General features: G+C 35.6%; 2 protein-coding genes across 5 annotated transcripts; both read right to left on the minus strand.

The window, feature by feature from the left end:
* Positions 1-239: 239 nt before the first annotated feature.
* Positions 240-8,208, minus strand: LOC105644977 (cyclin-like protein). 3 transcript variants are annotated; one of them, XM_089719659.1, is made up of 12 exons: positions 7,591-8,207; positions 7,284-7,332; positions 6,237-6,650; positions 5,005-5,393; positions 4,723-4,926; positions 4,449-4,646; positions 4,171-4,245; positions 4,025-4,091; positions 2,842-3,871; positions 2,705-2,761; positions 859-933; positions 240-719 (listed from the first exon to the last, which is right to left on the minus strand). In XM_089719659.1, exons 1-12 carry the CDS (start codon positions 8,020-8,022, stop codon positions 674-676), a joined length of 3,036 nt encoding a protein of 1,011 aa, XP_089575785.1. In that variant the 5' UTR covers positions 8,023-8,207; the 3' UTR covers positions 240-673. The 3 variants fall into 3 exon arrangements, with proteins under 3 accessions (XP_089575785.1, XP_089575784.1, XP_089575786.1); XM_089719658.1 differs by having other exon boundaries at positions 7,582-8,207; XM_089719660.1 differs by lacking the exon at positions 859-933 and having other exon boundaries at positions 7,582-8,208.
* Positions 8,209-8,766: 558 nt separating this feature from the next.
* ABCB26 (transporter associated with antigen processing protein 1) lies at positions 8,767-16,578 on the minus strand. Of its 2 annotated transcripts, XM_012230092.4 has the most exons (18): positions 16,061-16,578; positions 15,536-15,663; positions 15,140-15,182; positions 14,839-14,883; positions 14,608-14,730; positions 14,422-14,525; positions 13,943-13,997; positions 13,780-13,850; positions 13,543-13,645; positions 12,907-13,117; positions 11,551-11,624; positions 11,157-11,213; positions 11,003-11,077; positions 10,396-10,470; positions 10,000-10,281; positions 9,794-9,858; positions 9,664-9,724; positions 8,767-9,224 (listed from the first exon to the last, which is right to left on the minus strand). In XM_012230092.4, the coding sequence occupies exons 1-18, from the start codon at positions 16,520-16,522 to the stop codon at positions 9,144-9,146; spliced, it is 2,115 nt and encodes a 704-aa protein (XP_012085482.1). In that variant the 5' UTR covers positions 16,523-16,578; the 3' UTR covers positions 8,767-9,143. The 2 variants fall into 2 exon arrangements, with proteins under 2 accessions (XP_012085482.1, XP_089575595.1); XM_089719469.1 differs by lacking the exon at positions 16,061-16,578 and having other exon boundaries at positions 15,525-15,664.
* Between the last annotated feature and the right edge of the window lie 659 nt (positions 16,579-17,237).

Genomic DNA, 17,237 nt, shown 5'->3' on the forward strand with positions numbered 1-17,237 from the left:
TCCTACAAGTTCCAATCTCATAACAGGGGAGAACCAGAAAATAGAGATAACAGCGTCATCGGCTAGAATAGACGAGTACAACGTTTTGGACAAACGTCCGGGCATTTAATGAACCTTAGATTTTCAATAGAGGCTGAGAACTCGGTTCAAACACTACAATCAAACTCATCTCAGCTCGCTCCAAATCAGTGTGGATCGATTACCTGTCAGACGTTCAATCCAAAGCTCCATCACCAGTATTCTGGGCTCCGATGCAGAGCTAATAGCTATTCATTGTGAACTGTCAATTTAGCTCTTGATACACAAAATAATTGTCTTAAATCCTAAAACAACATAATTCCCCTCTTTGCAATGGCAAAACTATACAACAGATAACAATATTGCTTGCCGGCTGTTCGACTAAAGAAATTACATGTTACAAACTAAAATTCCTGCCCATTGAAGACAGCAGAAACCTGGCCAAGCATATTCATCAACAATATTCTGTAGGATCCATAAAACCTTCCTGAGCAGTCCCGATACCAGAGGCCTTCCTCCATTGCTTCGATTTTGTACGTTAGTCCTTATCCCTGCCTTTAGGGTTGATTGGTTAATTTCACAGCTCGGCAGATCTTCAAGAGCCTCCAACTTGTATTTCATTGCCTGAACCATCCCAATAGATGCTCAACTAAAATTATCTGTGCCGCCTCACAGGTGATTTGGACCTCGACCTCCTTCCCCTGCAAGAAATTAGCAGAGTCAGCAAACTGAAGATATTTCAACTAACAAATTATGAAGCCTGATGCTTTCACCTGTTGAGCATGCTGTTCTGAAAAACACTAATACAATCTTAATCTTACAGACTGCACAGCAACATACCTGGAAGACTCAAGAGAAGAGTAGGGAGAATGCCTGCGCTGTGAATGCTTGCTATGAGGTGACCGCGAAACTTGTCTAGAAATGAAAACACCCATCATACTTATTCGGTGAGTGACATACAGAACTCAAGAGATAAATTCTTAGCCTCAAAAAGAGGTAAACGTCATAAGAATTATCCTGAGCATCAACTTCTGCTAGTAATAGGATACAAACAGGATTTATATAATCAAACACCATCAAGAAGCCACATTGTTGAATTCAGCCCTATCAAGAGTGAAAATTACTCGCTTCATATTATATTAACACATTATATAAACCCATGAAACAAACATGATGATCATGAAATATCAAGAACGTGAGAACGGTACATCCATTGCTGTCATTTCATTTTGGTAGCTGGGCAAGGGAGGATTTTAAGTCCAGATCTTGGACTGGTGGTGTTACTACTAGCTAACCATAGCATGACCATCAAAATCTAGTTACTTCACTTCTAATCAGCCTATCATATTACCTCCAATAGAAAAAAATAAGGGAAAAAATGTCAGGAAACTAACATTGGCGTGCTGAGGAAAAAATGTAGAGCAGTATAACAAATAAATGTACAAGGGGATTAAACCAATGAAGCTGTTAGAAGAGGAAAGAGTGAACGAACTCCCCACTGGTTGCACATTAAACCAGTTCAAGATCTGAAGCTAAAATTAAATAACAAATAAATGTACAAGGGGGTTAAACCAATGAAGATGTTGGACCAGAAGGCGAAAAAGTGGATGAACTCCCACTGGTTGCAGATTAAACCAGTTCAAGATCTGACACTAAAATTTTGTTCAAATGTTAGATACACAGAAGGTTAGCCTACAAAGAGCCAAAAGAAACTGCATGAGGGAAAAGAATTCGGCTGCAAATGATGTGCAAGTATATGTTGATAAAAAAGAAGGAATTTTATGATATACTAAAAGCAGGTTGTGTATCTTGCAAATACAGAGAGCTACCCGGTCTTGAAATAAAATCCCACAAGACATAAATGAAGTACACATGGGAAACAAACTACCATGCATTCTTGTTTGCATTGTTATGTAACACTACACAATTGCTCCAAATGTTGACTCATGTAACATGCATCAGTAGTCAACATAATGTATTTACAATAAGTGTCAAGTCAAAGAGGCTGAAGTCCACCCTGTCATCCAAATATATACAGAAGGTATTCATCAACTTTTCATCAGGCTCCTAATTTCATATTCACGACACCAAAATTTGTTTTCTTCCTTTGATGCTATGCATTATGGGAAACAGACAAACATGTAGCAAGAAAATTAACTCAAGCTTTCTATCAGTATTGAAATAAGAAACTCTTTAATCATTTCATAGTATTAACCAAACAAAAACATATGCCCAAACATCCATATATCAGGTCCAGAATAACCACCCACTGAAGCACAAACAATTCTACGGGATTAGAATAAACCAATGAATAGTAAAAGTACCTGCAATAATATATTTAGGTTGTAACACAAAAGTTAACTGGGATTTCAAAATTCATTAGATATCTCACCCAAGTCTGTGAACCTAGTTGTTCGCTACAGTTCTTGAAGAAGGCCAACCAGTTGGCAGCCTTAATAAGTAATTTGCAGATTAAGATGACATCTACATGAACCTAATTGTCCACTACTGCTCTGAAGAATGCCAACCAGTAGCTTTTTCAAAAAATTACCTAAATATTGAACAATATATTTGTTTTCACCAGAATTCTTCCTAACATCCCATTAGAATTTCACAATAAAATCTGCAGAGGCAAATAAAAATCATGGAACTTAAATAAGTGAAGAGAAATACTATAAGTGGGTACCTTCTTCTAGACCTGACAGGTGATGGTGATAAGTTCCGCTTTCTTGAATGTTGTTTTCTGCAGAACAGAAAACAGAATGAGAATATACATAAAATATTTGGATACAGTTAAGAAATGTATGAGATTTGAGGGCAAACCTCTTAGAATCATCCGATGCTTCATCAACTGAATCGTTGTCCTTGCTGTTCCTGCCCCTACTGCTAGTTGAAGAGGAGCGCCTTCTCTTATGCCTGCTCGACTCACTAGTACGCTTATGTCTTGCTCCATCTTCCTCCTTATCTTTTGCTCGTCCTCTTTTTCTGTTGTTATCTTCTTTAGTACTTGATCTATGAATTTTGTCTCCCCCTTTCCTATCCTCCTTGACATCAAGACGGGTTGATCTTTTTCTTGATTCAGGTTCTTTTCCTTTTTCTGCAGCCTTATCACCTTGCTCTTTCATTCTTTCTTTTGAGCCATTTTGATCATCTGTATTTTCCTTTCTTAGGTTTCTCTCATCCTGTTTCTTACGGTTACTGTCAGCTTTCTCACCTGGCTTACTCCCATGCTCTGCCTCTTCAATGTCCTTTCCAGAATAACTCTTTTTACTTTCATGTCGGTGATCTTCATTTAATGTCATCCTGTTTTCCCTAATCTGAACATCCGTAACCTTTTCTCCATGAGTAGCTTTCAAACCAGAATCATTATTCATATGTACTGCTTTTTCACTACCAGGACCAATTTCAACATCCCTAGCTCCAGAAAGTAACTTGGTTTCCCTAAACCCACTACTAGCAGCATTTTTGGACTCAATTGAACTGGTTTTCCTCTCCAAATTTGTCTGTCCTGTAATGTTCATTCCTTGTTCTATCGGTACATTGCCATTTTCAGCTGGGTCATGCATGTCTTCTGAAAACTTTGGAATGCTAGATTGCTGAAGTGCATCATTTTTCCTAAAACTTAACATGCTGGAACTCTTGATTTCATCATCATCATCTTCATCGTCAGATGCATAGTTAGCAAGACCCAACACATTTCCAGGGGCCCCAGAACTGGATTTTTCACTGACATCTTCAGTATCAGACTCTCTGGCTTTAACTGGAACTAGAACCTTTGCAGATGCCTTAGGAGTTGGGATTTCTGGAGGAGATGGAGATACCTTATGATTTGAGGAGAAAGTATTCTGCTCACCTGAAAAACCAAAATCTAGTACTGTAGATGAGAACCTCAAAATAACAGAAAGAACTTAGTGAACTTCAGGAGCTGGCCAACAAATACATTCAAAAAAAAGAAAAAGAATAAGAAAAGAAGAAAACCAGAGATCATTGACTTTTGAACAATCACCTCCAATAGGAAGATCATCTTCATTAAGAACTTCCGTTGCAATTTCATCAAAAAGCTCATCAGTAACCTAAGAAAAGTAAGTTTCAGCTACCATAAGAAAAGAAAATAAAAGAAACTAGAAGACCATTAGACTTTAAACAGCCAACCTTTAAAAGAACTTCGGTAAGAACACGTTTTATTTCTTGATTAATAGCTGCAGTTCTTGCAGTTTCCTCATCGTCCTGCAGAAACAGAACAGAAAGGATAAAATTAGGAGGGGATGATTGCTTCTCAAAATTCAGTGAAAAACAAAGGATAAGATGACAAATTCAATGAAATTTATTTTTAAAAATCTTGGAGAGTTAGAAGGACTTTCACTTTTTGGAAAATTGATCAGCAAAATAAATTGAAAGCTGATAAACAATCTTTAGAGTAACACAAGAACCTCATCTTCATCCTCTTCTTCAGTCGACCTAAAAGAATCAATACTTTTGCTATCTGCTTGGTCACCCTTCCCAAAAGGTTTATCAACACCTTCATCCTCAATGGACTTTGTTTCCTCTTTTGGGTGTTCTAAAGATGACCTCGTGATAACAGACGCACTCTTTATTATTTCTTCTTTTAGCCAATTGGGAACAGAAACCTGGGAATTTTGGATGCAGCTACTTAATAACTATCATTTTCAATAACAACAAAACCAGTCTACAGATAGTACCTACCTTTTTAGGCCGCTCAGAAACATTAGAAACACCATAAGCATCACCTGGAAAGCCAGTTGTAGGATGAATTGAAGTTCCTGGACCAAGACCATAAGGCAATGCAGCAGATGGAATTGTTGGCTGAAAACTTGATCCAGGGAAGCTTCCAAATGGTGGCGCAGCATGTCCAGGAACAGGAGAAGGTATGGCTACAGAAGAATCATGCTGAAAAAATAGAAATATTAGAATAGCAATGCAAAATCTATCAAATTGAAGGACATTCTACAGAACTGTAATCAATACCTGAGGCACTGATGGCACACCTGGAGGGATTGACGAATAAACAGCACCAGCTGCAACAGCAGGATTCCAAGAGTTAACCGAAGATAATGGGGTGACGGGGCCAAGGCCTCTTACATTTCCTGCTGAATCATGATGAGCAGCATAACTGGATTGCATATGTGGGTCATGATTACGGATAAAACTGGGTGCAAATTCTAATGGCTGATTGCTAGGGTCGACAGCGTGGTCAGCTCCTGGATTGCCATATGCAAATGACTGTTCAGTCATAACAGATCCACCAACAGCAGGCAATGATGGTTGCATACGATGGTGTCCTTCTGGAGTTGAGGATATGAGCAAAGGCGAAGATTTGTACACCTGATCCTTTTGATCTATGGTCTCTTCTTTACCTGCCATGTAGAAGGCAGTCAAACAGCTAATCTAATAATGAAAAATGAAATAAAACCTTAGGGCTAAAGGAAGCTCATCTTGTCATATAATAATCAGTTTTCTGTATGAATCCTAAAGACCATCTGAACTTGAAGCATTGAATATTTTATATATGATTCTGGAAACAGCAAAAATTTATTTTCGGAAAATTTTACAGAAACAGGTGTTTTGGTCTTTTTCATTTATGTACAAAAGGATTAATAAAGTGGAATAGCATTTTCTACTAATCATTCTTTTTTAACACCAATTCTACTTGCTTGCATCCAATAAAAGGAACTACATTCACATATACCCATAAAAAGGAAAATCTCAATCATACTACTTTCCACCTCTTTGGTCAATAGAGTAGTTTAGTTATTCACATGGACGTATAAGTACAAGCTGATGGGGTCCAAAAATATTGCAAAACAAATTTAGAGCCTAACTTGCATATATATATATATATATATATATATATATATTGTGGAACAACATGGAAAAAATTACAAGTTGTGCCAACAATCAGCTAATTTAAATGAAAAAGACATAATTGAAACAAGCCTTACAACAAGGAAATAAACCAAATACTACCACCTCGAGGATAAAAACAACACAAGGTTTCTCACTCAGTCAAATTCCAGTCTACATACAGATCACTTAGGTCTGCAAAGGATATATCATATGTTCCATCTGCATTGTGTCTCTATTAGGTCGAATTGATAAGAACCAGCATAATTGAAAAGGCAGAACCTATTAAGAACAGTGCTCCACATAGGAGTAGTTCTCAAATACATGCAAGTACGATATGCTAAATGAATTATTACCTGTAACAGAAGAATAACTAGAAGGTACCTCCTGCTGAAGAACAGATGGACTTGTAGTTGGTGCTCCAGCTGAAGTTCCACCTCCAAGAATGTAAGACATACCCCCTTCAGTAGAAGCATTAGAAGATTGTCCATGATTGAAAGAGGCATTCTCTAGTGAATAAGCTATTGATGGCTGGTGAACAGGTGCTGCTGAAACTTGATACTGTTGATAGCCTGATGAATGGAATGGTTGTTGCTGAATATCTTGATAATGAGAATCAGCAGCTTGAGGGTACTGGTCATGAAACCGACTTTGTTCTTCTGTTCTGCCAGCCTGCGTAAATTGAGACTGAGAATGGTGATCCTCCATGGCTGCTTTTTGTGCTGCCCACGCTCTGGCTCTAGCAGCCCAGTCCTCCACATTGTTATGGGCTGCCATTGCAACATATCATCACAAAAAGTTCAACCAATAGCACTTAGAATTAAAATAAACCCCAGGAAATTCTGCTGGAAGAAACATGCATAAAAGAAGGGGAAATGATCACTAAAGCAGAAGACCTAAAAGTAGAAATTAGTTCCCAGATTACAGGTTAGATCACTCAATGTGATGGACAATTCTACTATGAGAGCCATTTAAGGTAATGCTTTACCTTCAATCCAACAGGAAACTCACAGAGCCGTTTCTGAACGTAAATTAAAGAAGCAGGTGTTAAGAATTTGATTTTAAATTAACACTGTAATGATGTCATGTATATGCTATAAATTAGATTTCGAAAAGCCGAATGTGACTACTTTCTCCTTCCAATTCTATATTAGAGTGAAGCTTTCACCAGCTTCTCATTGAATTACAAATTGACCATTACTATCTCTATAGTTAAAAAACTAGAACACCTCTCCCTTGAGTAAACAAGTACACTCTCAAATAGATGAAAAATAAGAAGGCGCAAACTCATTCATTCAACAGAAACCAAGATGAAAAGATTGCATATCCAGCTAACATTTGTCATTAACGTCATGAAACAAACTCACTTCAAGCATAAAATGAACATGGGTAAAACAACAGACCTTGATAATCCCAACTTTGCTGTTGCCCCCAGTTTTGATTTCCCCATTCCTGAGAAAGATTAAATAAATAAGCGACTGATCAACAGTAAAAATCTAGAGAAATACTGAAAAATAAATAGCAAATACATGCAGAGCGTGCATGTAACCCTAACTCCACATAGTAAACCAATCAATCCTTCAGCATCGGAATCAGAAAGTAAAGCTAACATTCTAACGAAATCCACATCAGCTACAACGATAAACCAATCTATCAAAGAAATTAGAACCAAAAAATGGAGATATAGATAATTGAAATTACTTGATTAACCTGAGCGTAAGGTTGGGGAATCTGAGAATGAGGAGGACCAGGTAAATGAGGGCGAGGAGGAGGGAACTGGTGGTTTTGAGGTGGGAGGTGAGATGGATAGGTGTACGGGGGTGGAGGAGGAGGAGGAGGATAAGCAGAGGAAGGAGGAGGGGGTGGAGCGATATGGTCAGAGTGCGGGGACACGGCCCACTGTTGAGAAGGTGAAGGAGATGGAGAGTGAGAAGATGTTGCAGGTGGAGGTGGTGGTGGTGGGTGGTACTGGAATTGGTTGGAGTACCACGTGCCTTGTGGAGGAAACGGGGGTCTAGGTTGATGGTGGAGATAATGGTGGGGATCCGCAGCCGAAGGTGGCATAGGTGGCGGTGGCGGTGGCTGTTGCGGTTGCTGTTGCGGTGGTCTCATGTACCTATGATGCTGTTGGTAAGCATCCATATTCGCCTGTGTAGGTTGTGTGGGTTTTGATTTTACGACTACTACGAAGGGTTTGGGCCTTTGAAAGAGGGGGGATTCTGTTAACACGATTCACGAAACAAAGGATGCATAGCAGTCTCACTAAGGCCTATCGCACCGGATGCACTTGAATATGGCTATCACTCATCGGTCGTGCATAACTTCATGGACGGTTAATCAAAATTAGAATAAACTTTTGTGGAAAACAAATTGCTGAAGAATTTTTCTTATTTCATTTTCTATCGTTTAGTTATAATTAGAAAATTTTCAACTTCTAATTTATAAGATTATAAAAGTTTCATACTTCCAAAATTTATGGTTAAATTTTGAAAAAGTACATAAAAATAATAAAATTATAATAATCTCTTGTAATAAGTGATGGTGGATTATACAATAAATCAAAAATAATCATCCAGAGAAATGCATCAATGAAGTGATAAATTAAAATCCTAAATGTATAGTATATTTGGCAAAATTAAATGTTTTAATGGACATAAATTTTCGTAAATTGAAATCCAATATATAAGATATATTCGGCAAAGTTAAATGTTTTAATAGATATTAACCATCGTAATAGCTATTAAATGTTTAATTAGCATTTCATAACATTTTATGATCTCCTCCCCCAAAATATATTACAAAATATATTACAAATTTTAACGAGGTTCATACGGCTTCAGAGGCAAACTTGTGTGTGATGAAATCAGATCCCAATCAGTCCATCCATACATCAACAGTAATAACTCGTACTTCTATAGCGCTGTCCTTATCAAGAATCAAGCTTTTACATTTTTCAAGTTCCAATTGCGATAAACAGATCGATACATTTACTATCAAAGGATGTAAATTAAACCTATCACAGAGTTTGTGTACCATGTGGCTGCATTTCATTCTGTAACACTATAATATACAACCTTCTTAAGAGTTCTTCATTCTGTTTTCTGAGCAGTTCCTTTGTGTTAGCTTTCTCATTACAAGACATTTCAAATTGGATGGAATATAAAGAAAAAATGAGTCAGCGGTGAAGGTTCCTCGAGCCTCTGTGTTTGAAGAAATGAATTAAATGCATTACTGGAAATCCTACACGTGATAGTAGGAAATAATCAAGCAACAGCATCGGCCTGTCTTCTAGTCAATTGCGCATAGAGGCCATCTTGATGAAGAAGCTCCCGGTGACTGCCCATCTGCATGGTGGAAAAAGCAAAATTATGCATATAGCCAATTCAGAATATGATTCCAAGTTGCCTATGTTCAACAGCATTTTCAAAACATCAAGGTGGTCCAATTACACCAGTAGGATGAAACAAGACAGATAACTCTAAACATGGAACTGAAGTAACCAACCAGGATTGGCTAGTCAGTTATACCTGAAGGTGACTGCAGCTAGGATTATGGGTTAAACACCCATGCTCTTTCTTCCCATAAGAATAATAGCCTTTAAGACTCTTTTACCAAGCGATGTCTTTTTAAGCAGTACTTTGTTATTAATTTGTATGGAGAAAACAAGATTTTGTTCAAGTGCACAAGATAGGACGGTATTAACATCAAAGATTTGGTATGCAGAAAACATTAAAAGGATAGCATAACATGAAAGAGTTCCAACGAAATTGACAAAGTACCAACCTCAACAACTTTACCACCATTCATCACCACTATCCTGTCAGCAGCTTGTATTGTGGAAAGTCTGCAAAAAGTGAACCAATAAACACCAACTCATATAAAGGACACTTGAAGGAGGTCAGTTAAAGTCTACCTGTGTGCAATTACTATGACAGTTCTCTTTGTCGTCAAGTCACTTCTAACAGCACTAAGAACACCCTAGACATGGTGGCAAATGACACATTAGAGAAAGCAACTCAAGTTTCCAAATTCCTTTACTTCTTTATTTTCTTTTTATCCTTGCAGTAAAAGCAGTAATGGGAGGTTGTAAGTATTTGCCAACAGCCTAAATGTAGATACCTTAATATTGTGTTCACTCTCTGCATCAAGAGCACTAGTAGCTTCATCAAGGATCAAAATTGATGGATCCCTAAGAATAGCCCGAGCAATGGCAATTCGCTGCTTCTGACCACCACTGAGCAAATCATCATCAACAAGTGTTTCATAACCATTGGGCAGAGACAAGATGAAATCATGAGCATATGCCTGCTTGGCAGCCCATTCAACATCTTTCTGGTCTATATCTCGAGGACAACCATATCTAATATTTGAACTGATATCCATACGGAAAAGTTTTGGTTCCTGTTAAAAAAATTATTAAAAAAAATTTTTGGCTCATTATATTATTATTATTATTATTCAAGAAGGAAATCTGTTCAATTTGCAGAAATGCATTAATGCTAGAAGTAAATGGACCTGTCCCACATATCCAATTCTTTCCCTGAACCACTTTATGTCCAACTCTTTAAGAGAGAAGCCATCGATTAAAATCTGCAATTAAAGCAACATATGCTTAGAAAAATTCAAACAATATGGTATCCATCTGACATTCTCCAGGAGGAAGCATTAGTCGACAATTAAAATTAGAATTAAATCACTTTCCCAATTGCAGAATGTCAATAAATTGAATAATTTAATATGAGACAGGGAATAAAAGTTTTAATAACTAGGCACTCTGTTTTCAAATGATGCAAAAACTACAAATAGAAAGATAACATAACAAATTTCATTTAAAACCCTGACTCTTACATGGAAAAGGGAAGGGGTACAGGTCCTTCCAGAATGTATTTTCTATTATAATTAAATGAAGTGGTTGATGTTAAATTTAACCGCTGCCTTCTTAGAAAGCTGATAGTGAATAAATAATAGCAGATGCTAATATTCATCCGTTAGCATTAAGCAACCATAAAGAGATGCATAGCACAGACCAAGAAAAGCCTAGAGAACCTCACCTAAACACTTCCGTGTAATTTAAATACGCAATTATACAGCACAAAAGTCCATCCATCTCAGACATTTTTACCTGACCATTTGTTGGCTCATACAGACGAAGCAATAGATTCACCAATGTGCTTTTCCCACTACCACTGAGACCAACCTGACAAATTAAAGAAAAACAATTTCCAACATTCGTGTAGAAGCAAGAGGTGGTGCCAACTAATACTTAATACACTTACAACTGCAACGACTTCACCCGGAAGCACAGAAATTTTTACATGTTGCAGAACAGGAACCTGTCCAAGAGATCTCAGTGCAGGTTAGTTACAGATTAAAATATAATGCAGCATTACTAAAAAATTCCATGGAATAAGTAACCAAGCAATCGTGACATTCTGACAGGAACCGAAAAGAAAGCTAGAACTGCTACATATCATATTCTCCAAAAAGTTCTCTATCACTTAAATAGATCGTTCACTACAATAAGGGCCATTAAAATATTTTTGCAGGCAAGTTGACATTTACGGGTCTATCAATATCTCTACCTCATCCAAAGGTAGCGTAAGGGAGTACATTAGGAAACAGAAAAGGAGTAAAATATTAGTTGCCAGATGCTGAAGATAAGAATCATACCTCTGCCCTTGCTGGATAATGAAAAGATAAATTTACAAACTCTATATTTCCCATCAGTCTCTGCAACTTCAATCCTATAATACAATAACATACATATCCAAACAATAAAACTAGTATCACAAGGAAGTCACAAGTAAAGAAGAAGACATGCAGAAAAGTCGGTTCCTGAGTGCATCCTATAGAAGCCAAACTTATCTTTATACTTATATTAACATTACATACTTGCTTACACTAGGCATGGCCACCGGTAAGGTTTGAACTGGAACCAAACTGTATTGTACATGAACCTGAATCAGACTGAAACCATTGGTTCAAAATTTTCAATCAGGACCAGCAATTTACGAGCCGGTTAAGGTTCATATTAATGTTACAAAATGAATCTGAACTGGCCCGGAACCAACAGTTCAGTCCGATTTGAACCAGAAAATTTTATTTTTATTTTTAAAAATTTATAATCAATTAAACTATTCTGCACACCTCTAAGAGTCTAAATAAATATGTTACTACATGATCCAATTCACAAAGAGGAGTTTAACAACATTTTTTTTACTAAGTCCAAAATTACATTGTTTGAAATATTTTTCAATTTTTCTAACAATTTATTTAATTAATAACATTTAGACAAAATAAAATTATAATTTATTTGATTATTTTGTATTTATTTGTAAAATTAATAAACTTTATTTCTTTTATATGACTCTAAGCATTCTAAATGTTATTTAAAATAAAATTTACTGATATTTTTTAAAATTCACATAAATTTTTTTTTTGGGAAAAAAGACGTAACTCTGGAACCAACTCTAACATTTTTTTTTTTTTTTCCGAAAAACACTACGCATATTGCTAGAGCCATAACCGTTGGTTCATCGGAACCACGCCAAAACCGACTGTTTAAAGGCCAGTTCAGATTCAATATTTTAGAAACTTAATGAACTGACCATGCCTAGCTTAAACAAATTGTTAGAACAAGAAAAAAGAATAAGAAGAACGAAGGAAATGTCCTCGGTGCATTTTTTTCTTGAACAATCTACAAGGCTACATTGGTGAGAGTTATTTAACCAATTCAGTTTTTGACTAAGGTTCAAGTAGCAAACCCAAAGTGTTTAATTGGAAAAACTCAAAAAGCATCATAAAATATCAGCAGGCATTCGTTGAGAATGAACAGGAGGATGCAAGGTCTTCCAATTTTTTTTCCACAATTTGTAAAACCATCCAGAACCCAAGAGGAAATGAGCATGTAAATGCATTTTATGTTGCAATTTCTAAAAACATTCATTAATCCATAAATCAAAATCAAGAAAGAATGAAAAGAATCTAATCATCTGAGAGAACTGTTAAAGTTAGCATGCTGCTCACCTTTCGATGTGAATTGGTCACTTGGCAAGAGATCCATCAATTGGAAGACCTTTTCACTTGCCCCAACTGACTGCATCAGAGATGATAAATTATCCCCAACCCACCATGTAGCATATATCAGCGTTTCGCTATACAATATGAACTTTGTCAGTTTCTCCGCTGTAATATGACCAGCCAGAATAGACATTCCTCCTACTAGCACAACAATGATCTACAAAGATACAATATGCCAATATAAGAAAATAAAAATTTCCAAAATGCAAACAAGACCAAAGAGGAATTACCTAAGCCTACATTTCAAACAAATAATTCATTTCTCATGCTTGGAATGATAAAAAATAAATCATCTAACCTTAATGATATACTTAAAAAACTCGAAACTTAGAGTTTTGACATTTGTCAATGAAGTCAAAGGATACCAGCAAGAAAGTTGACAAATAAATTAAGGATTCCAGAATGTGCCAATCAAATGCTTGATCAGCACCTACAACATCAGATCAATGATAAATTACTTTCATGAAATAGCTATTTAAAATGCAAAATATATAAGCTAATTCAGTTTGAAACATTGAGTGAAACATTTTGATAACAGTAAAATTTTTTTTTCTCAAGAAAAGAAAAAAAAAAGAGTTGGACCTGCGTGGAGTGATAAAGTGTGTTGAAGCTCATATTCCAAAATCCATATGCTGCACTTTGCCGCAAGCTTATATCAGCCAATTTTTCCAGCCACAGCTTATACCTATGGACCAAAGATGCAAATCCTTTTTATTAGAAGCAATTCAGCTATATCAAACATGTAAGCTAGTTCTTAGGGGAAACGTTCCCAAACTAGACATGCTTTCAAAGCAGAGATTAAGGTTCAAAACAATTTACCTTTCAAGTTCTAGTTTTTCCGTTCCATAAATGCGAACGATTCTCATCAAAGAGAATGTCTCTTGTGCCACCTAAATAAAAACAATGTAATTTCAATTTTTCTCAAACTACCTACAAAAAATTTACATTCTCTATAACTTAGACATAATTTGTTTTTTTCTACTTGATTAGCAGAAGCAGTGAACTCCTGAGTTAACTTTGCTGCCTTCTTCTGGTACCTAACAAAGAAAACATAAGTAATAACCACAAGCATTCCAAACTAAGTTCAAAAAATAGACAAAAGGCAGAATACATATTACAATTTCCCTAAAAGCAGTAAATTTTAAATGTATCTATGCAACATGATGTCAAAGTCAATATCTTCTACAAAGCCTTAAGGAACAATATTTTTCCCCAAACTTCAACCCACTATTAGATTAATAATCCTTTCCCTAGATGAAATTTACAAAAAAACTTCATCACATTAATCAAATAAGTCATTCCCAAATCCATATTTGTATTTCCAAAATATGACTTCTCATCTTGTAATTGTTCCCAACAATATTTTCTTTTTCTATCAGAATCAATTATGATTGTGCACTTTCAGTACGGATAGTTCAAGTATAGTCAAGGAAAAGCAACGATTAAAGTACAAAATCTTACATGCCATATATCATCATTAAAGCAGCTATAGTTGAGCATATCACAAGCGTACATAAACCAAGTGGCCAGGACAAAATTAGCAAGTAGATCAAGGCACCTGTACCCTAGAATAGAGGCATAGACAAGAAGTTAGTTTCTCCTGTTGTACGTAAATGAGTGTAGTTGACAAGTTTATCAAAAAATAACCTGTACAGCATTGCGTGCTATCAAATTAAGATCATTTCCAATAACTCGAGACACTTGCTGACAATCTGACCCAAGCCTACTTGTCAAGTCACCAACTGTTTCAATGTCAAAAAATGATATATCCTACAACAGATGTACCACCAATCCATAAGTCATAATATCAAGCCAACCACAGCTTGCAATAGCATTATTAGATGCAAATAGCATCATAATGATCAAATAAAAATAAACCTGAAGAAGAAGAGCAGAATATAATGTTTCCCTCATTCGCTTCACCTGCAAAATGTCAAGAAACAAGTCAGCCTCGCATACTTTGAAGGAGAAAATATCGTTTTTAATAACATTCCCTTGCCTATCATCCGGGCAAAATCTAATTGCTCTGCATTTTTTTTAAACCCAAACAAGATGTTTTGGAATCATAGAATAGGATTGAAAACACTACAAATATTGCCACAAAACACAAAGGAAGACCAAAAATAGACGTGATATTCCATTATTTGAGGAAGTTAACAATAGAACATCAACAACTTACAAGGATCATATTTGCAATGCCAAACAAGCAACCTCGTAAACCACTGAAATACAATATAAAAAGATTACAGGATCAGTTGGATTGACAGATGGTTCATCAAGAAAGATCAAGTTCCACAGACAGAAAGTAAAAGGTTTATGTGAGGCATATGTTAATATCTAACAGAAAGTGTTAAGACATTGCTAGAAGGACAGCATTTGTTCTTTACTTTTCAACCAGATAACAAGTTAATGACTCATGAATAGTATGTAGTGAGTGTAAATGAAAACAGAGCGAACTGGTAAATACAAATTGTAGTATAAACTCTAATCAATCGGACACTGAGAAATGTAAAAAGAGTCATGATGCAGTTTACAACTTATAGAATAAGGGAGTTTGTCCATACAAGATTTTGACCTGGATATTCCAGCTACCAGACAAAACAACACCAGCAGACGCACGTTTCGGTGGAAAACTGCAATTTCAGTACTTTGTGCAGAAAAGATTGATGCTGTCAAGTAATGTGGTATTGAGATCTGTGAAACCTGAGCCAAGCACAGGAAGAAGTTAGCAAAACAGCAAATAATCAAGAACATTATATCATAACACTATAACAGCTTATCTCAATTGTTAAATCCCCACTCAAGTTAGCTCAGAGTGCAGCAGTGAAAATCCAACACAAGACCAACATCATAGCAAAAGAAGAATTTCAAGAAAGTAAGATTTACTGAATCCAACCAAATGGTTAACCTATCAGGGAATAATAGAACTACAATTTTTGCTTCAATATTTTTCAGGTAACTAGAAAGAATATCATAACTTCATAACATTCTTCACTCCAATCCCAACCAAAGAACAATCATACCAGTGAATAGTGATAATATGTCCACAAAGTATAACGTTCTGAAAATAATCGCACGGCAAAATACAGAGAACACTCACCGCTGCAACAATTAAAGCAGAGAAAGCTGCAAAAATGACCCAGCGATCCTGAGCCACCAACTGCCACATGCGGCCAAGCGCCTGCCACAAGGTCACTGGATTGGCCAAATATTTTACCTCCACATCTTCAGAGAAGCTCCACCAATTTCCACCAGGCAAAATTGATGGGAGGAACTCAAAAAACTTCAGAATCCTCTCATGCAACTCAAGATTGTCCTCACTCTGATCTTCTTCATACAGTTCTGTATTATTATCCTTCCGTATGGAATATCCGTTAACTGAAGAAGACTTCAGAGGACAGAAACGACGTAGTTTACTGCTACGAGAAAAGCTTGAAGGAGAAAATCGGAGTTTGTTATTGGCAGCTGAACGGAAATTGAGAGGAGGCTGTTGTTGTTTGTAGTGACGCCAAGAGACGAAGTGGCGCTGTGCATTGCACAGTAGCAGAGGCCGCAGAGCCATCGATTCTGAACAAGCAGGAGCGAAATGAAACGAACTGAAATTTTTTGGTGGGCAAAAATTCTAGAATATATATAAATAGAATATTCTCTGTCTCTAATCTGTCTTTCCATAATCTTTAATAAAAGGAAATAATAGGATTAATTAAATCAACATCTTGTTTTATTTAATGATTAAATGATCGATTAATTCTTCTATCTTCTGTAATTATTTAAATTTATTTATTATTATATCTAATAATTATATTATTTTGTAAAAATACTTCTTTAATATATTATTATTTCAATATATTTATATTATATATTGTAATAATAATATATTTATATATTCATTAGTTATATTATTATATATTACATATTAATTTTTTAATGTCCGTTTTATTTATATTCATTATATTTACTCCTGATTAAAACTAGTTTCAACTATAAAATTAAGAATGACAAACTTATGATTATAACAAACTACAAAACTTACAAAATGTAAAAACAAAATACAAAATAATACTTGAAGCAAAAAATTTATAATTAAGAATTAGATTTAATATTATAAAACATTATCGCTAATGAATTCAATAAAGGATTATTCTCAATTATATCATGAATCGGTTGTATTTGAAAGATAAATTTTATAATTGTTTTATTAACTATTATAAAACAATTAATAGTTAATAAATGTATTTCTAACGATTAATTTAATCAGTTCTATTTGGAAAGTAATT

Source organism: Jatropha curcas, chromosome 3 (assembly GCF_041381405.1).
Source record: "Jatropha curcas cultivar XTBG-Jc1 chromosome 3, XTBG_Jcur_1.0, whole genome shotgun sequence".
Taxonomy (NCBI): domain Eukaryota; kingdom Viridiplantae; phylum Streptophyta; class Magnoliopsida; order Malpighiales; family Euphorbiaceae; genus Jatropha; species Jatropha curcas.